Source organism: Amphibalanus amphitrite, unplaced genomic scaffold (genome assembly GCF_019059575.1).
Source record: "Amphibalanus amphitrite isolate SeventyFive unplaced genomic scaffold, NRLGWU_Aamphi_draft 000922F_arrow, whole genome shotgun sequence".
NCBI lineage: Eukaryota > Metazoa > Arthropoda > Thecostraca > Balanomorpha > Balanidae > Amphibalanus > Amphibalanus amphitrite.
In genome coordinates, this window is record NW_024882416.1 from 130,373 (window position 1) to 151,864 (window position 21,492).

A 21,492-nucleotide genomic window follows, 5' to 3' on the forward strand; every position below is an offset into this window, starting at 1 on the left:
TCTCCAGCATGAATTTTCAGTTCCCCACGTAAAATTTGTTCTTGCCAAAGTGTCAAAGGATCGATTTCTGTCGAGTTCGGTTTCGCTGTAATTGTATTCGCTCAATTGGTTTCCCATTGTCAGCAATATATTCGCTCAATCTGGTTTCGCTGATTCTGGTCCTCGCTTTAGTTGATACTCGCGGTAATTGAATTCGTCGACTTCACCGTTGCTGAAAAAGTCAATCGTTTAAATTGATAATAGCTGAAAAAGATTCGCTCCAATGTCGCTCTCTGAAATGAGGCTCGCTCAAGTGTCGCAGAACCCAAAACGTCGATGTGTCTTGTATTTCCAGCCAAAAACAAACGTCTAACCGCCGTCACATCCTACGGCTAATTTTTGCAGTCATCCGAACGGACATTGTTCATTAGAATACCACGATTTCAAGCCGACTCATTGAGTTATGACTGGTCTCTAAATAGCTCCACATGAGCTTTCTCGCTCACTGAGTTCATCCGTTTCGTGATTCGGTCACTGCTGCCGACCGCAAACCATTCCCGTATTCTGAAGCAATTTTCGAGCGCTGAAGCGTCTCGGTGGGTCCCTCACCAGCAGGAAAGGTCCAGTGAGCTGGCACTCAGAAAACTAAGCCACGCTGGGCGAGCGATGAAAAATAGAGTCATAAAGTAAAACGACCCGGTAGATAGAAGGAAAACTGACTAGACTGTTGTAGACATGTGAAAGAGGTTATAGCCATCAGCTGGCAATGGCGAATGGCGCCGTGTATTTTTGCTTGACGAGCGACATCTTCAGCCATCGTTCTCACCAGTGTGATTTACATGAATTTATCGTCCACAGGTCTGGGTTCACGGATTACATCCTGGAGTCGCCTCCCACGAGCTCCTCTGGCCAGTAGACATCTTCAGATCCACAACTGATCGGCTACCCGACACAAAGAAGGACAATTGACGCTCCATCTGAAGCTCAGGTCGCCAGCGTGACCTGACCCGGTTGTGACCTGACGCCAGCCTGAACTGTTGAAACCCCATTCCTGCGTGCCAGCACCCTCGCAAGAAACGGCCCGGTCCTATATATAGCCAACAATGCTCAACACGTGCTGCTGCGGCCTGTTCTCAGTTCGTTCGGCAAGCTACTGCGTCGCTTTCTACACATGCGTAAGTAAATACTTTTTTATAGTAAGATAATACATTTGTAGTTTTTATTATCAGCAATGAAATTTCATATAATTTTATCCGGGTGCCTGGAATCCTGCTAGTCATATTGAGCAGGTATATGTAATTACATTCCTCTTCGCCAATCCCGATATTCATTCGCAGTCGACTTTCCGCTAACAAATCCCAATGGTTTGACGTGTGTCTCTGTGCCTCAGATATATTTCCTGGTGATGCTGACTATCAGCGTGCTGGGCCTCATTACTGTGGAACACGAGATGATCGCCCGTCCGGACCTGCCCCCAGTTGACACCATGACCATTGGTAAGAACGCACGGACTTGGCTCGAACTTCGACGATAGTTCGACGACAGTTACGTGAAACATGTGATAAATGCGCGCGTATGGCTCTATGGACCATGATTAATATACGCCCTGTCACTGTTCCAGTGGGATTGTCCCCAGACATAAGGTCCGATGTAAAATGGAATGTCGCTATTCTCAGCCTGCTCAACGGCAAACTAAACGTAATGTCTATGATGCATGCAAGCACAATAGTGACACAATTTAAAGGTATTCAAGTTTTATTTATTTCCATCATTCCTCAATAGTTTAAAAAAAGAATATAATGCTGTCCTGTTTTGTTGAGTAAAAGAGCACCTGCAGCTACAGCGTGCCGTTTCGGCAGCGCTGGAGAGCCTGAGATGCCCGGTTGCTTTAGCCGTTCCTGTTCCCGACATTTGAGTCGTTCCAGAATCCATTGTTGGCTAGCCACTATGGCCAGACGTGTATAAAACCGCCCGTTCCTCCGCCGCCGCCAACCATTCATCACACCACTATGCATAAAAATGGTACAATTTCGAAATCTGAATTTAATCTGTGAAAACGCAACTTCAAGCATTTCAACAGTCACGACCCCAGCAAAAACACGGTAGCCTTTTTTACGGAGCAGCGACCGGGTCCAAGATGTTCGCATTCTGAAGCCTTTGTTGAGTATAAATTCATGAAACTCGGTCCGTGCTGACGTAAAACTCACGGTTGCTTGTCGTCCGTTGGCAGGTTTGCTGGCGATGATGGCCACCCTCTTCACTCTGGGTATCATCTCTGCCGGCATGCTCCTCATGGGACTTTGTAAGGTGAGATTAAATCAATGTTGCATGTGCAAATGCATAAGTTGGACATGAGATTGCATGCAAGCGCCCAAACAAAATACATTTAATGTTACGATTGAGCTCTAAAATATTTTGCCTAAAACTATTTCGGTTTCTATGTTTGTTTTTCTATTACCACATGCCGAGATATCCCTTTAACATTAGCACGTGCATTTGGGAAATGGCTTCGGCCCGCCTCGGCTAATGTTGAAGGTATTTGGGAAACGATTCGGCCCTAGGACTTTTTGATTTTCCCAGACAAAATTTTACTGAATATTCTGAGCGGAAGAACCAATTTCAAAGAAGATATTTACGGATTGTGTGTTCACTAACAGCAACAGCAAAAGTAAGTGACTGCGTGTTTACTTACTTTTGCTGTCAACGTAATTCAACTAAACAAGGTTATCGTTCCAATGCCAATGTATTTATTGCTGCAGAACATGGTCGGAATAATCATTATTTCTACATAATGCACGCAAAAAACGAACAATTTAAATGCGTGAAGCATCTTAACGTGCCACAAAGAAACATTTGATATTGTTCCAGCTGGGATCCAAGACGCGTTTGATTCAGTGTTTTACCCAATTTTCAGTTTTCCTCACGGTTTCCTCACTCCTGCTGGACTCGATATTTTTATTCTAACTTCTGGCGCTTCACCATCTTCATCCTCAGCTTTTTCAAACCCTAAATAAGGGGGAAGTAGGAATTTCATCTTTCATGCTCATTGCTCAACGCAGCCCAATAATGAAAAACACAAAAAATAATCACGGTGACTATAAATATGAACATAGTACTAATATAATATTAACACAATATTAAGATTAAAGTGTAAAATATCAAATGAATATGATATTAACTGTTGCGCCGGTACGGCATGTGGTAAATCTCTTCCCATTTCCCAACCTTGGGCTGTGAAAATGCAGTTTTATTCGGCCCCCGGTCAACAGACATGGTAGCCCAAATCTAGTCGGATATGAAAATTCTTCTAAATCCATAGACTTTAATGTTAAATTGACTATATTTGAGAGGATTTTATGAAGATACATGACCAGATACAGAAAAAAGCGAGATGCTATCTTGTAGATTAAATCATCTACTATCTGCGACTTTTGAAGTGTTTTTCAATCTGAGGTACGGAAATCGTGTTCCCAAGAGACTGAATGTAGCCATGCTTTACATTAGACCCAATGGCAAAAATTCGGAATCTGACGAAATTTGCCATTTTTACGTCTGATTCATGAAAATTCTAGACAGGATATATAAAAACCCGAGATGCTATCAGGTAGGAAATTTCATTGTCTATTACCGCTTTTTGAAGTGTTTTTCGATCTGAGACCGGCAAATCGTGTTCCCAAGAGACTGAAAGTAACCCTGTTCTACAGCAAGACAATGGCAGCATTCTAATATTTTATGGAAGATATTTTAGGTGATAATAACCTTACTACTAATTGCAATGCTTCATTGAAAAGCTTAACACTGGCACTATCATCGGTCTTCGCATTCCTATTTCACAGAACAACAAGAAATAACGTTTTGAAGCCTTTGAATATTGACTTACTTTTCATCGACGGGCTCGATCCTCATCACCACCAACAATTTTCCGGGAAGTAAGGATTTTGCAGATATTTAAGCAGAATTGCAGAGCTGTGTTAATACTACGGCACTTAAATACACATTTTAAGAAAACCGCTTTTTTCTTAGCATGAGGTAGGTCTCAGAAACAGCAACATGTCGATATATTGAGGAAAAATAAGTGCAAATGATCGCGCAAGAGAGTATCCTTAGCTCCCTAGCAACCACCTAGCAACGTAAGGCAAAATAGTAAACAACTCCTGTTGATATCAGGTACTCAGCATTGGAAGCACACTAGACGGTCACCATACTGGGCTTCATACTGAATTTTGCATACCAGAATGGATGTTTCGAACTAGAATTATTTTTTCGCGAAATTTATCTTTGTTGCCCTACTATTTTTTGTAAAACCGAGATATACAAACTTCATGATATCAAAAATAATATTTTGAAAATGAAAACCGCTATATAAAACAAGATAATTGTTGAGATCATGCCTACTAAACTTGGTCCTACCCCCTAATTCAATATACCCTGGTTTTATTCACCTCGGTTTTTTGCTACGGACCTCGTGCCTACCGGCACTCGGTCCTCCGCACAAAAACCTCGGTGAATAAAACGCATTTTCCCAGCCCCGGTCGGGAATATATAATCTTGTTAATTTGGTTACTCTTCGAATAGTATTTCTTCTTCACTTAACAAAAAGTTTTATATGCGTGTGTCCAGTTCTTGTAGTAACGTCTTTTTCATAAAACTTCTTTCGGTTCGAAAATACTGTTCGGAGACTACTGAGGACGACTTTAGCATTCTCGATGTCTGATCTTGGCCTGGGTTTATTATCAGCTGGACATCACACACAGCATCCAGCTGCTGCAGCCTACAACCGTACGTTCCATTGCTCGACCGTGCAGGGTCCTAATGGAACTCCGGCTTTGATCTCATAATCTGCCATTAGCCAAGCAGACGGGGGCGTCGCAGGGCATTTCAAAGGGGATGGAGTGACGTAGAAGGGCGCCCAAATGCTGACGCGTACCGAGATATTTTCGCATTTTCTTTTAAAAGATATATTTTCATTGATGTCAGTAACCATCTGTAAGAATACTGTTGTAAGGTTTCTGATAAACCTTTTCATGCGGTTGAGTAGAATGTTTTATCGGAAGATGCAGATTAGATCGCAAATTGCTATCAATTCAACTGTCCAGTGTGATTCCACGAACTTCCATGAACACGCTTCAAGGAACAAGTTCCAGCTTAACGGGGCACTTAAACTAATTGGCTGAATACCACTTCACGTCTGCACTTCCCTGAGTATACTCGAAAAGCCCAGCGAGTAACTAGACATCGACTCGTCATCTCACTCTTTCCTCTCTCCCTCTTTTGCTCTATTCTGCTCCTATCTCCCTTTTTCTATTTTCTGTCACTTTCGGTCTCTCTCTCTCTCTCTCTCTCTCTCTCTCTCTCTCTCTCTCTCTCTCTCTCTCTCTCTCTCTCTCTCTCTCTCTCTCTCTCTCTCTCTCTCTCTCTCTCTCTCTCTCTCTCTCTCTCTCTCCTTCTCTCTCTCTCTCTCTCTCTCTCTCTCTCTCTCTCTCTCTCTCTCTCACTCTCTCTCTCTCCCTCCCTCCTTTCTCTCTCTCTCTCTCTCTCTCTCTCTCTCTCTCTCTCTCTCTCTCTCTCTCTCTCTCTCTCTCTCTCTCTCTCTCTCTCTCTCTCTCCCCCCTCTGACCGCCTCCTCTGTGGTGTCTCCCCCAGGGACGCGCGTGGCTGCTGGTCCCCATCATCTGCACCCTGACGGCCACCATCGTCGCCGACCTTGTCGCCGTCATCAGCATCTCCGTCCAGGACTTGGTAATTTCTACTTCAGTGTCACTTTTTTAAAGGTTTTTACACACACGAAATGTTCGGTAATGTATCGTAATGATCTGTAATGATTAGTTATGTATGAATGATTTATCTTTCATGTTCATTGTTCAGGTGTAGCCAAATAAGTTATCCTATGGACACGTTTCGTCTCGTGATATATTTTCGTACTTGTGGATATGTTTTACAATTATGTTTCTTACTTTGTAACAACCCATAAATATCTGACAGCAGTACACTGTACAATGCATCATTAATGTGTCGTTTAATTTTTGAAATTTTGCATCTGTACCCGCTAAGAGGGTCGGTTTCGGTCAACAAATGCTCACATAAGCCGACAAAGAATGGATACTGTCGAGTGTCGATACTGGATTCGGGCTGTAAACCAATGAACGGCAGATTAACCCTCGCCCCGTTGGGGGGGCCATTTTGGCCCCCCTGTGGTTTTTCCTGAATAGCAAGAAAAGGCGGCGCGCAGCGCCGCCAAATTTTCAGTACCTTCCCGGGCACCAATTTGACACCTTCACACAAAATTTCAAGTCTTAGGTCACCTTAGGTCAGGAGTTATTTAGGTCAAACTGAGGTCATGTTCGAGCAAAAATGAGCAAAAAACATGCAATCTTGAAACGCTCACCAAATCTACAGTTATCAAGCAATTTCAAAGTTCTTTATATGGTCTAGTAGACAAAAAGCGGCGCTACAAAACTGTTATCTCGGATTTTCAAAATTTTTGGTTTTTGACCCAAAAAAATCAAAAAATTGGTTTTTTTTTTTGAAAAACTAAGAAAAAATCCAAAATTTTCCCGAATTTCGAAAAAAAAAACGGAATATATGTGATAGTCCCTGCGCTCTTCTAATACATACCAAATTTCAGATCGATATCTCGTTTTTTGGCCAAGTTATAGCGAAAAAACTGTTCAAAAATGATGACGTCAAATTTTTGAACTCAATTTTTAGCGATTCTAGACCACGTACGGCAAACAAAGACCACCATTGAACTCCCAGTGACGAGCTGCATCGATTCGATACTGATGCAAAAATATCAACTTTGAAATTTGACCTGATTTGACCTGACCTTGACCTGACCTTGACCTGACCTTGACCAAAATGTGACCTAAGCTGGCCCCAAAGGCTGCCTGACCCACATAATCGCATTTGTCATGTAAAATGGACCATAAAACATGTATCACACGACACTTTCATATTGTGACCCCCCCGTGACCTGACCTCTGTGACCTAACCTGGTATCAGTGACCTCAAATAGCAAACTATGTGTTTGAAGAACATTTCCCCATCGATGATTTTCAGTGAAATGCATTTGACTCGATTTTACAACGCATTTCTTGAAATGCCTGTAAACGGTGAAAATTGGACCTTTGACCTGACCTGTGACGTCATCGGTTTGACCTAGGTCAATAAAATTGGGTCACAAGGTAGTTCCCCGTTGGGGCTATCCAACGCCGTTTACCGCTTGTCGCTATGTTGCGTGGTTCTCGAGATCTAAGGGGGGCCAAAATGCCCCCCCCCAACCGGGCGCGTTGCTCGGCAGAGCCCAACGGGCCGCGGGCTAAAACTGTTCTGCTCTCCAGCTCACCCGTCATCTGGTGGACGGGACCGCGGCCACACTTCTACTGCTCGATCTCATGACAATGGCAATCAACGTGAGTAGCGACGATAGGTGTTCGCTAGTTGCGCGCCTGGGTGCAAAAGATGACGGCTGTGCGTAAATGATCACGTCTGGGCGTAAAGATTGCGTCTGAGCGTAAATGATCACATTATTGTGTAAAAGACCCACGTCAGTTTATAAATGATCACGCATGAGCGGAAGATAGCCTTACGGCAATTTATGATCCTGCGCATGTCCCCATTTTGCAGTGAACTGAACACGCACTTGTTCGTGAAGTTGGTTAAAGTGGCGACACGCATTTTCAGCGATGACCTCGATTTCATAACAAAAGTCGTCGCTAATCATCAAACGAACATCATTTGCAGGGTTTGCCGTCCCCGTCCGTAAACCGTTCTTTATTTGATTGGGATCATGAGTGTGGCAATGTGATAACACTTCTCAAACAAAGTGATGTAGCCTGTATCGCCAAACCAAACCATAACGTTACATACCTCTCGACGTTTTCAACCCGTACACTTTTACGCCTCTGAACGTTTCTCTTCTCTCACTATACAACTACGTTTGTCGTCGTTTTACCACGACTCCGGTGTTTTTATGCGCACTTACACCGTACATTACCCCGCTGTTTTCAGCTGTGGTGCATAGTGTGCGTGGTGTCTCAGTACAGAATCTACCGGGGCTCCAACGGACAGCTTACTGAGCTTGGCTCCAGCCTCCGGGTAAGACGCTCCTACACAGGGTGAATTCATAATTACTGTATCATTAACCCTCTAATGCCCACACATAGTTCCACGGTTCCTAAAATTAGCACCTTGTGTGATTCATTTTGGGTCCCTTGTTCGAAATCTGGAGTCAAATATTTTTTCGCAGTTCAAATTTCGGAAATAAATTTTGTATCAAATATGATACATTGGGCATTCCACTTGGTAATTTTTAGTGGTATCAGACCACACAGAAGGAAGTGAAGACATAGGTGAGAAAATATATATTATTAAAAATTGCAGTGATAAAAGTGGCAGTTAAAATGTGTAAAATGCCAACAACACATCCTTTACTGTGCACTTTTTATCAGAACATTTTCTTAATATTTCATCGGCATCCTTCTTGTATCAAAATGTCCTTTCAGTCGGTGCTTAGGGAACAACGCTAATCATAGACATCTATTTACGAGTGCCTTCTATTCCTTCAATTTCCACGATACAGCGCGTTGCACTTGTGCAATTTTTTCATAATTCAGACATGTGGGCCGTGCTTCTCAAACGTAGATGCGTTATGCATACTTGATATAGAAATGAAGACATTACAGTTGGCTCGCGGTAAGTGGTTGAAGTGAAGCAGTTCTGATGCAAAATGCTGGACAGCCTGCCGACGGACCGGAATCAATGCCAAAGACGATGTTGGTTTATCTTCATGATAGCCGGACAATCTCGGGTGACTGAAACTCTCAGCCTGTGAATCGTCAGTTAGTACTTTGACCATGGTCGTGCGGTCCTGATGTCATCGGCGCCAGTATAACAGCCGCGCACTGACCAGTGCAAGAACCGTTGTACGTGTCAGACAACAAAGGTATGTACAGTCTGTCTTAAAAGTACCGCGCAAAGTGACGGTGGATCCATCAAGCCTGACCGAGGAAGGGCCTGCTATTATTTGAAAGTCACCGAACCAATGGAGCTGGGGAATGGACGAGGATGTCTATTGCTTCGGTGACTCAAATTTGGCAGTCCTTCATCGGTCAGGCTTGATGGATCCACCGTCACTTTGCGCGGTACTTTTAAGACAGACTGTACAGGTAACTGTGCACGGATCGGCAGGAGCTTGCACAATATTCATTGACCTCATATGGAGGTGAGCATACGCATTACGCAATGCCGCACTTTAACTTTTATTCTTGTGGTCAGTACAAAAGTAGTATCCATGTTTTAGTACCTATAAATCCTTTTTGTTCAGTGGCACTCAGCTACCACAGTTGGCGGTATATGTCAATATATGACAACAAATGACATACCTGGCAGTGAAAATGCTTGCCAGGTGTCAGGCACCTGCTGGAACCTGGCAGCAGTGCATGGTTGCCTACTTCTTAGATAGGAAATCAAAGGAATCACGGCCTTCGGTCCGGAGTCTGTCTTCATGGCGAGCCCGTTTAGCCAGCTTCCTCTGAAGATGACGATATAGTTTTCCACTCCACATTCAATCTCTTACTACTGGGATGAACGGAAGAGATTTGAATCGTAAACAAATTGTGAGTCGTTCTCCAATATGAATGAAAAATGCTGGCTGGCTGCTAATGCAAGTCTTCAGCCATGCCCAGCTAACACATAGACCCACAAGACATAAATAAGCCCGTCCACAACCCCTGTTGGAATATCGAAATTGTGCAAAAGACCGCTGAATCCTCCTGTCCCTAACATCAAGTCTCAATTTTTGGTTTCACGAGTATAAATGCTCACACGGATGATCGTTCCTTGAAATCAACAAGCTTGTCATCGATAGCATGTCATTCCTAACGTGGTTTTAGAAGATATGGTCTGCTAGTGTCCTGCAGATCAAAAAGTTCACTATTGTCATCGTCAAACAGTTGCAAAACCATACCTATTCCTATGAGCGTTAGAAAAGTCGAGATGTATGAGGCATGTAAGGCCACTCATAGAAAGCTAGATGTTGGAAGATTGACAAGCATGAGAGGCGGCATAAGCGTACCAATATCGTTATGACATTATAAGTCTGGAGCGAAATAGAGTTATCTGGCGCAAGAGGTGCGAACTTCACAAATTTATGCATCTTGTACCATCGTCATTTGCAATGACTCACAGGCCATTGCAATGCTTATCACCTGAGAAAACTATGGTATTGGCACACCGTATGTTGCAGCGGCGAAAATTTCATAGAAAATATTGGAGTGCTATGCCCAATGTATCATATCTAGTATCCCCAAAAATAGGGGTCCATATCTTTGACCCTGAAAAAGTTGCGATGTTTTGCAACATACTATGATATATGTTGAACATTTGTCTCACAGTATACCAAGTTTCTTTCCAAATAACTAATTTTTGTCTTCAAAATGCTTAAATTTACACTTGCATCTCAAATTGATTTTCGGCAAAGGACAAACTGACCCTCTTCAAAATCACCTGGTGGGAAACTGAGAAATCATTACTTAAAAATTTTGCCACCAGGTGGTTGCCAAAACGTACCACTTCTGATACAGCAGGGTTTTCAACAATTTTCACCTCTATGATTAGCAGGCGAATTTTCTGCAAATTGACTTACAGATATGCTACCGGGGGCACTAGAGGGTTAATTGAGACTGTACAGCAATTTTGAATGCTTATAACCGTCCTGAAATTGTCACATACTATACATAAAAACATCATACAGTATATAAATGTTTTGCTTAAGGGCATGAGTTTTGGCGAATGTTGATGCACATTGTACAATGCACATCAGCACTGCCAGAGCTTCATCGCCGCTAGCTTAGGCGCTGCCACTCTCAGAAATGATGCACTTTGCTCACCCGTTAAGCGAGCTCCCACTCTTCTAACGCGAGGTGTCTATATCTCCAGGCCCCTCTGACTGCCACGCCGGGGATCTCAGCCAGCAGCTGTTCAGCCTCTCCGGCACCGGTTCCGCGGCCTGCCCCGCTTCGGAAGAGTAGTCCGCTGCAGATGAACGGAATCTCGACGCAGAAGGGAGTCGGCGAGGGCTGTGTGAACCCGGTCAATGTGTGAGAGGGAGAGAGAGAGAGAGAGAGAGAGAGAGAGAGAGGAGAGAGAGAGAGAGAGAGGGGGGGAAGGGAGTGAGGGAGGGAAGGAGGGAGAGAGAGGGTGAGAGGTAATTTTAAAGAAATAGGAGTGAGGCTCAAGGAACGACTCAAGGTTCGATGAAGAATCATCGAAATATTAATAGAATTGCCAGGACTGCAGAAAAATGAAATTGTTATTTTTCCTTTATTAGCCTAATGGCTTATATACCAAATGGTTTTATCTATAGATGATCACTATTTCACTTACAAAGTTTATCAATAAGTGAACCTCATTTGGCATTCCAAAGTGATGGATGGTGATGCATAAATTAGATGCGAAGTCTGATAAGTAATATGAATGTAGCGAGCCGGCATGATGCTGGTTGGTTGTATGTTACAAACGGTACAATTTAGTGTACAAAGCATTTTACCATTACCTGATTCACAGACTTCTTTATATAGTGAAGTCTGTGCCTGATTAACCCGGCCGGGCCCGGGGGGTAATCCCAACCACCGCAGCCCGGGGGGGGGGGCGTTCTTCGCCCGCCCCCCTGTCTAACTCCGTACATAAGGGAGCTACGGAAACAAAAGCGATACCAAACGAAAGGTCCTTACGAGACGATTCTAAAGCACCTAAAATTTTTGACCTAATTGACACAGTCTAATTGCGGTCAGATGACTATCTTACACGAACGACTGTTGCTTTCCATATCAGTGCGTGGGTACCTATTCATTCATTTTAACTGTTGGACGAAACATATTTATTGTGAGCTTTCTTTCATGTTGTATGCACTCGTATCCGACTGGTATTCGATTCACCTGTGATTGAATCGATTGGATTGAATCAAACAAAATTGGTTGAATCAAAAAGGTTTGATTCACCGTCAAGATTGTTCGATATCGATTCACAAGCCATGATTGAATCAAATGCATTTGGCATCAGGGCTGATTAAAAAAAAAGATTCATGAACTTAAAAAAAGAAATTATGAAGTGAACATAGTTCATTATCCACAAATGTTATGACTACTGTCATGTGATGATAACTGCATGACAACAAAAAGAACACAACAAATACATATATTTCTGGATCAGGGATTATTTTCTGATCAAATCGAAAAAAGAATCGTTCAATAGCTTTTTGGCTGAAGCAAACGTGAATCATTCCTGTTTTGTTTTTTGATTCTCTGAATCGAAAGGAATCGATTCACCGAATTTTCTGAAGGAATCGAACGGTGATTGAATCGAAAAAATCGCATGAATCAATGATTGAATTGATCCAAAAAAAGGTGAATCAATAACCAGTCTGACTCATGACATTATATTCATTTTATAAACACCTCGCATTTTTAGATATGTGTTGGTATAAGCGCTGAGGAATGTAGCTTCGCCGAAGGTGATAAGGAGGCACGTGTGTATGCATGTGCGCATAGGTATACAATACCTAGACGCACGCATGTAGGTGAGAAATAAGAATTTTAATTTTGAGACACTCAATATCCTGTTATCAGTGTAAATAGCCGCTCCACGGTGTCTATATGATATGACATTCTTTAGGTCGTGTGTATGACAGTGTCGTCGGATGAGATGAGAGCTATCCCCGTCATGCCGTTCATATGTCATATTTGTATCATATTTGCACTGTTGTCAGGCCGGGAAGGGCGCGGCGGGCGCGTCTGCTCCATAGCAGTAATACGCGAACAAAGCATCGGTGACCCGAGTGAATCAAGTCCTATAGGACTTGATTCCTTGTGTTCTTGTTTCAACCATGTCTATATGTGGCGTAATGTCATATGTGTCATTATTGTCATATGATCGTCGTTGTATCGAGAGCTGTGTTTTGAAGAAGGGTGAAGCGTACATGTCTCTTCAGTGAGATAAGGCCATCCCGGGTGTCCATTGATATGTATATTGATATGTAAATGCATGTCATGTGTTGACACGTGCCATAAGAAGGTAAATTTATATCAAGTACGAGCACGTAGTGGCAACTTATGGTAGAAATGCCCACTTAATTCAGATTGAATTAAGAACAGATATGAGTCATATGAGTTGAATTTTAACCATCTGAATGTCACTTTGTGATGTGATGTCTCTATTTTAAGAATAAAAATAAAACCTCGTCTTAAAAAGTTCCTTTCCTTGCCTTCTTGCCGAAATGAACATCTAGGGTGAATAGGTCAAAAACGCCCCCAGTAAGCGCGAAACCTTCTGACACTGAACCCAACACAGATTACTCAAACCTTTGGGCACCATCATGTAGCTCATTCTTTTTACTACGCTTTGAGACCAAGAAAAGACACCTGCGTGTGGTATTTAACCCCCCAAAAAGGTTTTCGCATACCCTTACAAAAGGGCGTTTTGCCCCATACCCTGGGTAATACGCCCACACCCATGTGCAAAGCGCCCCCATCCCATCCATCAACAGAACATGATGAACATGGCAGAACTTGACGTCATTCTGACGTCATTTGTGGTCAACCTATCATAGCCTTTGTAATAAAATTTTGTTGCAATGTATAAAATGGATGCCCGGAGGAGTCCTGAAAGTTTGGTGACGATATCTGCAGTCGTTTAGGATATATCAGCAAAAAAGGACAGGGAGAGGCCTTTTCGGCTCCGACCTACAGGGTCGGGCCCTGCACTCTCACCACCGTGCAAAACGCCCCCCTTTAAGAAAACTGGGGGCGTCTTGCCCCATGCATCGAGTAGGCGTCTTTCCCCATCCACTCCATTTCCGGTCAACAAAATATTGACAAAAAACGCGCCACTAACGCCGCAGCATAATAAATTCAACAGAATGACAATAAAACGCAGTTTTGCGTGATGTGCACAATAGCAAGTTTTGTGATATAAAGAGGGCATAAAAATATTAGAAAACTTCTGTAAAAACAAGAAAAACAACACCCAAAACCAACATCAGCACCTACCCACGCTGCTCCTCAAGACGCAGAACCGGAAATAGAGACCTACGTAAACAAGCAGCTGACTGTTCTGAAAGACAGGATAAAACACCTATCCGTCGATAAGAAATACGACTTTTTTAGGGGAGGCGTTTAACCCAGGGGTGCGTTTTCCCCACAGTTACCCTATCAACTGTGTTGTGCTTGTCCTGTGTGTATCGGCGACCGTCAGCGTCAGGTGCGCGGGAACTACCTTCAGACGGGGGGGGGACACCATAATTGAGATCAGCCTAGGGTACCTCCAAAGTTAGTTTTCTCACCTGTTTTAGGCCACTTATTTTTCATCCCTAGGCTTTTTCAACAAAAAAAGATAATATTTGCAAAAAGTGCGGTATTTAGTCTCAAAGTTCCAGAGTTGGGGGAGGGGGCAGGCTGCCCCCCCCGGCCCACTGCCCCCCCCCCCCCCCCGGTTCCCGCGCCTATGGTCAGCGTCACCGATCTTTATGCCCACCTACCGCCTGTAAACAGTGCCGGGTCGACGGATTGTCCATCTTTAAACATTCTATGACTACCTGGATGCGGATCCAGACTCCAGTCGAGACATTTCCCAGCGTACTTAGAAAGATTGAATCTTTGAAAAAAGTATCTTACGAACTAACGAAATACAGGGCGCAAACAAAGAGAAGATTGGCATCCGGCTTTAACTGTGTGCCTGTCTCCTAGTCTATGTATAAAAATATATAGATTATACTCACTGAGCTGTTTCTAACAAGGAAACGGCATATGGCTAACAGAGGTAGGTATGTTGCTCGGCCTCGGGAGTGCACGTTGGAGTGTTAAACAGAAACAAAGGTGCTAGCACATCCTTCCAAAAGCGGTATCATGTTATATTGTATGTGGCCGGAAAAATGGGTGGATTTAATTAAGGTATATGACTCAAATACATTCAAAGGACGCCGGACGGTCAAAGAAGCTGTATACCGCGCGATCAAGCCGACGAACAGCAAGATATCCATCTAGCCTATTGTTTGCATCATTTGCTTTCTGATGCTGAATTTAGTACGTACTCGTGTAAAAACGCATTTAGAGGTTGTGAAACACAAGAGACTAAGGTGCGTTCAAAATCGGCTCCACACCCTCTCTCATGCAGATCATCCGCTCAGATTCAGGGTGACACTTTTATTATCACGTATACATGTTACAGGCAATGTGTGGAATCAGACATTCTATAGAACGTCTAATCGACCACTGACCAGGCATTCTATAGATTTCCTAGCAGGCATGTGCATGGATCCGATAAAATGGATCTGGGATCTGATCCCACGGATCCTGATCTCGGATCCGTCTGGATCATAGATCCAGCTCTTTAATTTATCGAAGGATCCGTAAGGATAATAGATCCGAGTCTAATTTTTGCTTAGAGATCCAGTGAGATCATAGATCCTCATTTATTTTTTGTCAACAAAAATCCAAAAAAATCACTCGCTGCAACTCACAAACGTTCTGTTTTAGTGATTTTATGTGACTGCACGTCATAATCCATAGTTTTGTGACACTTATTACATAAAGACACTTGGAAACCTGATTTCAAATGTTGTGCATGGTGGGATCCACTCGGATCATAGATCCATGTTCTTGGTTTATCGTCAGATCTTTGAGATCCAGGATAATTTTTTCACGCCGGGTCTGGTAGGATCATTGATCCTAGCCTGCAGTCTGCTTCGAGATCCACTGAGATCATAGATCCATCACTCGGATCCATGCACACGACTGTTGATCACTATCTGTCCCAAAACTTCTCAGAGCCCATCCCCGAACTTCTCACATCCCGTCCCTCAGCACAACACCGCTTGTGCCTGGGATTCTCACCAACCGTCTCGGACTTCTCACCAGCTGGCACTGGGCTTCTCACCAGCCATCCTCGGGCTGCTGACCTTCCTCGCTGCTGTCCGTGCCGAGTCCATGTTCGGCAAACCAGCTGCTCTTTTTGCAGCGGTTCGGCAGGTTCTCCCACTGGAACACCCTGAGGAAGTTGTCCGACCAGAGGTTGGCGTCGATCCCGGGCCGGCTGGACGAGCTTAGCATGGAGAAACCGTTCAGGCCCTGGCGCAGTGTGTCGCGGTAGTAGTGCCGGTAAAACTTTTCTCCGTTCATGTGGTGGCCAAGCAGCTTCTGGAAGAGATCACCTGCGCTCGAGTCGAGGAGGCATGCCAGCATGTAGCGCGCAGCGAGCGCCATACCGTGCTTCAGGTTCAGGACGTCGTCACGCTGCACATCCATGCCGTAACCAGCCATCAGGCTGATCTCCGGCCAGAAGTAGCACTGGAGGTCGCTGCGCGAGACCTTCTCCAGGAGGTAGTCGACCACGGCAGTCATTGACTCGTGCATCCGGTCCCAGGTCCAGAGCTCTCGCGGGCGCTGCTCGCACACCCACATCAGCGCCGTCTTCAGGTGGTAGCTGGAGAAACGGTGGCCCAGCATCACGTTGCAGTGTTTCAGCAGGGTCAGACAGATGCGCTGCTCATGTGACAGCGATCGCAGCAGGATGGTCTCGTGCCGGGAGAAGGAGAGTCGCCAGGCGTCCTTGTCGAGCCTCTGGGAGCCGGCAACTACCAGGAATGCGGGCGCCGCGCAGAGACTGGCCACGAGCGCGGCGTCCGGGTAGCCGGAGGGCCGCCGCCGGCGCCGGTACTGCTCGCTCGGCCAGCAGCGACACGGCACGCACGGCACCAGGTCGATGCGGCTGTTGTTCTCGTCGTCGACGGCGATACAGGAGGCCGGACCGCCGCCGACTTCGAAGTTGGTGACGCGGATGCCGAGGCGTTTGGCAGCGTCTTGCAGCGCGTTTCCGAACAGCTCCATCCTCTTGCGCACCGTGTATCCGGAGAGGAAGTTGCGGTTCGGCCGCCGGCACGAGCGGCTGTGGTGATGGCGCAGCAGGACGTAGCCGGGTCGCCCTGCCGACTCCTGCACCACCACCACGCCAGGCGGGGCGTGGGCTGGCGGAGGGTCCTCCTCGCTGTACACACTGACCGGTGCCAGCTCAAACATAATGTCAATGTCCGATGACTGCTCGGTGTAGGACTTCTCCTCGCGGTTCTTGGTGTACAACGCTTCCTCCAGGCTGAGGTCAGATATTTCCCGCACCTCGTGAATGTGCACCTCGGTGCCTTCACGCGAGCTGCCGGAGAGGTAGGATCGTTCGAGGTGCAGCGCCCCGGGGCCCTGGTCCGAGCATCCGTCCGCCGGGGAACAGGTCATGCGCGGCTCGTTCATCTGCCAGGCCCAGTCTGTCTGCAGCGAGCTGCCCAGCTCGGCTGCTAGCAGCTGCTGGTACTGGAAGGCAGCGTGCTGTTCGCCGCCGATGGCCAGCAGCTGCTCGCGCCATCGGAACACACGAGCGAGCGCCGAGAACACCTCCTCGTCTGTCAGAGGCGCCTCGAAGGCCGGCTGCAGGGAGGCGATGCCCACGGCGCGGCTCAACAGGTTTCCCATGGCCGCCTGAGGAACAAACAGAGTGATAACGCACGAAAATATGTGGTTCGGCTGGCAGACAACGCAGAGACAAGCTATGTAATATGTGTCTTGTTTCCAAGATAGAACTGGTTTACACTTACCTTAGAATGTAAAAATGGGCGATGACAAGTATTCTATTCTTCTTTTATGCATTTGAACCTTATACACACACGCCAGACATCGCAAGATGTATTCCCCGTATGTATAGTCCGCCATTATGTTGCGGGAGCTAAACACACCAAAACGAGAGGCTTCAATCTGTTGGACTTCCATGGAAGTCAACCGGCACCGAGTGAACGCCGAATCGGCGTACGTCTCCCCTGGCGGCCGCTGGAGGTCAGTCATAGGAACGCTGCCGCTGGAAGAACTCATCAGAAGGCCAGCAGGCCGCCCTCCTTAGACAGGGAACCATGTCAGAGTCACTTCCTGTGAAGTTGATGATTTCTTTCGATTCTTGTTCAAATGAGGTGGCAGGTCGTGCGGATGTAAACTCTGTCGCAGTGCACGTCCCGAGCTGACAGAAATCTCCCATCAACTGTCTGACGTCGCGTGCCGAGAACACCCTTGGAGTGTCGTGCTTACACCCGTGCTGCCGTTCACACGTTAGCAACACGAAGCCAGGATTTTCGGTAGCTATCACTGAGAGTCTGCTCGGCGTCTTGCTGCTCACCGGGTCGTTGACGATGCTGTCGCTCGACTGAAGCTGTCCAGCGCCTTCCACCGCCCAACACGTACCGGTCCGAACTCAACCATCAGGTCACGGTACCCCAGTCAGAGGTCGCCGAAGGACCAGACCAGACCCATTCTTGGAGAACCTGTCAGGCCCTCCATCCAGCTGCCCGACATGGAGCAGCTGACGACCCTCAGCTTTCCGAACGGGAGACAGGAACAATGCTCACCGCGGTCAGGCTGCAGAGCCTCCAGCACCGGCGTGCTCTGCACAGTCATCGTTCCGGTGAGGTGTTGTTCCTACTTCCTCCAGTTGGGATCTGTCGAACAGCGTGGCAAACTCCACACGGGACACCACAAAGTTCAGTAGCAGGTCCACGTGCTCGCCATATCGAGGCAGTAGCTGCTGCAGCTCTTCACTGAGCTGCGGCAGCTCGGGTGGGTCTGACCTTTCCATCCCCGCCAAACGGCGGCAGATCGACCATCACGGTCCTCGCTCTCCCCTTCCTTGGGATAGGAGAAACACAATGTAGTCTGTGTGGTGTGTAGCTCACGGCATTCAAGTCCCGTTGCCGTCAACAGCTTGTGGCTCTTGATTATTAGGGCTTCACGGTTGAGGCGACTTCATGACTATTTGCGAGACTGCTTAGCTGGTCACTGGCACCGTTTAATTTTAGTTCGCGACATCGACGGTTCTGTTACTGAATGACTGTAGTACGATGGACTATAGCTCTTTGACACCGACTATTGTCCACCGAGTTGTGTAGCTCACAGACAGGTCGCACCCGAGTGGTGCCAGCGGCAGACGGCTGCAGTCTGCGCCACACCTCAACCTAACGCCGTCAGCCTTCAGTCGAGAATGAGTCACACATCATTCGCCGCCGACTATCTTTAATCGTGATAAGATGGAGAATGTGTGTACCTCCTGTCTATGATGCAGTGCTATCGGGACCTATGTGGATTACAGAGAATAGAGATAACTCGAAGTAGCTTGAGAGGCTTGAAAGGAGATTTCAACTTCCAACTTGCGTTATCATTGTTTGGCGCGAAGTTCAAAGAGCGACACAAATAGAGTCGTAAAACAGTAGAATCCCCCGACCATGTCTGCCAAGCTAAACATATCACACATCGGTAAACGTATACGGCTGTAACAGATACGTACATGCCCCTACTACCCTGAACTAGAGCAAACACTGCAAACCGAAACAACATAAAAGCATAACAACTAAGTTACCCACACGTCACACGAGCATCAAACCATATTGAGGCACTTAGACCGGGTTCAAATGGCGCCACACTTTGTTACTGCACTTGGGTCCGAGCTCGATGCTCGAGTGAGCCTCTCTAAACTTACCTCTCATCCCGGGCCCGCCCGGGTCCGGCTCACTCACACACACCAGTGAGAGGAACCGGTGCGTGTCGAGTGACCCCCGTTCTCTGTTTAACATTCCAGACTCACTCGAGCGCCCCCTGGGGTATTCCCCGGGTCACTCTCGTTGAACGAAAATACACCGCCACCCGGCCCGCAGCGCGGCACGGCGGCGCTGGCGAGCGCTTGCACCGGCGCGGTGCGGGCCGGGGGAGGGGGAGGAGGGAGGGTTAGATGACGCCATCGGTGGTGCTACGGTCAGGCCACGCGCTCAGTTGGCCTTGAGAGACTGTGACAAAAAGCAACGGCCGAGGCTTCTGCTGATAGCTCTGTGTACCGGCCGCTCGCACAAAGAACGTTCTCAGGAGCCAGGGCGGACGCATTATTTCAATTCACAAGCGGTCAGCGGAGAGTCTGAAAAGATGAACTGTTGAAACGATGCCGTTCAGCCGGGCAAACACGCTAACAGAAGTCGTCTGAGGCCTAATGAGAGTTTCACACGAAACCCGACCGTATAGGTATATGATTATTGATAAGTGCGCCTAGCAGTAGCGTCTATCCCATAGGCGCGGGAGCCGGGGGGGCAGTGGGGGCAGCTTGCCCCCCCCCCCCAACTCTGGGGCCGTGGGGGCGGTGCCCCCACAGCTTTGAGACGGAATACCACACTTTTTTTGCAAATGTTTTCTTTTTTTGTTGAAAAAGCCGAGGGGTGAAAAATAAGTGGCCTAAAACCGGTGAGAAAACTAGATTTGGGGGTACCCTAGGTTAATCTCTATTATGGTGTGCCCCCCCCCCCAGTCGGAAAGTAGTTCCCGCGCCCCTGGTCTATCCCCTTCAACACTCTCAGTGTAGGTACTGAATTACTGAAATGTCTGCGATTCGTTTCAAACCAAACAGCACAGCTCGTAATAAGCCACCGGCGGCAGATTGACCTCGGGGTGTTTTTTTCAACTTTTCTCCGACCGCGGAGAATTTCGTTCCCGGGATTGGGTTACAGATTGGCTGTTAGTCCGCGGCACCAGAGATGGTATACGCTCCCGGCGCCGTCTCATAAAACACCGAGCTCCCAATAAGGAGCCCGATATGACGCCCACAGCAGCAACAAAGTCAATATCTCAAGATTCGAGGCGAAAGTTATGGCGCTCCTTGCAGGAATAACACTGATATTAGAATTTTGACCTTTGGGTCAACGGAAAAGACTAAACCAAAGCAAAGTGTAATAGATACCTAATGGCCAAAGGTAGTGGAGTAGGGACTGGGGTAATACTGGATGCATTCGTTCAGTAAAAAGGCAAGATTCTGATCAAACCATTTTTAAAAATGAGTGAATTCAGTGCTGGCAATATTGAATGGTATGCGAGAGTCTACTTACTTGCAATAGCAGGTAGGTACCGAACTATATGACGTACGTACGTGCCTATGTAGACGACACCCTCATGACCATCTCAAATCATTAGACGAGAGATTTTATAACCACAAAAGACAGTGTCTCTGCGTTCCGGTAGCATCATAGAAGCAATCAGAATCAGAGTAATCATAAAAACGGATACCAATTTGGAGAGTAATATGGAGGCGAGCCTATCACGGGCCTGCCTGTTGCACGTTTAGTTGATTGTCAATCGTCGCTAAATCGATCGTGTTTTATAGCGTCTTTCGAAAACATACCGATGTAATCATTCGGAATGCTTGATTACGGATGTCGTCTATGCATTCATCGTAGTTGTTTGTCTACCTGAGGTATCAATGAAATTTTCGAACTCTATTCCTGAGCCTTTCTTGACTCTCACGTTTTCGTATATCTTACCGTAACGTTTTACATTTATTTTTATATTTTGCGACGTTTACTGTTGGGTACATGCTGCTCTACGTTGATCAACCGGTCCCGTCACATCATTCTTGCGAGTTTGCGACCATGAGAGATATCGTCCATGCAAATGCATA

General features: G+C 46.3%; 2 protein-coding genes across 2 annotated transcripts; one reads left to right on the forward strand and one right to left on the reverse strand.

Moving 5' to 3' along the window:
• The first annotated feature begins 1,082 nt into the window (after positions 1 to 1,082).
• Positions 1,083 to 11,082, forward strand: LOC122368091. Its single transcript, XM_043341727.1, has 7 exons — positions 1,083 to 1,154; positions 1,370 to 1,475; positions 2,210 to 2,286; positions 5,623 to 5,718; positions 7,320 to 7,391; positions 7,990 to 8,076; positions 11,005 to 11,082. Exons 1-7 carry the CDS (start codon positions 1,083 to 1,085, stop codon positions 11,080 to 11,082), a joined length of 588 nt encoding a protein of 195 aa, XP_043197662.1.
• A 4,079-nt stretch (positions 11,083 to 15,161) lies between these two features.
• Positions 15,162 to 19,728, reverse strand: LOC122368095 (protein mab-21-like 2). The gene is made up of 2 exons (XM_043341732.1): positions 19,537 to 19,728; positions 15,162 to 17,498 (listed from the first exon to the last, which is right to left on the reverse strand). The coding sequence occupies exon 2, from the start codon at positions 17,490 to 17,492 to the stop codon at positions 15,906 to 15,908; it is 1,587 nt and encodes a 528-aa protein (XP_043197667.1). The 5' UTR covers positions 17,493 to 17,498; positions 19,537 to 19,728; the 3' UTR covers positions 15,162 to 15,905.
• Between the last annotated feature and the right edge of the window lie 1,764 nt (positions 19,729 to 21,492).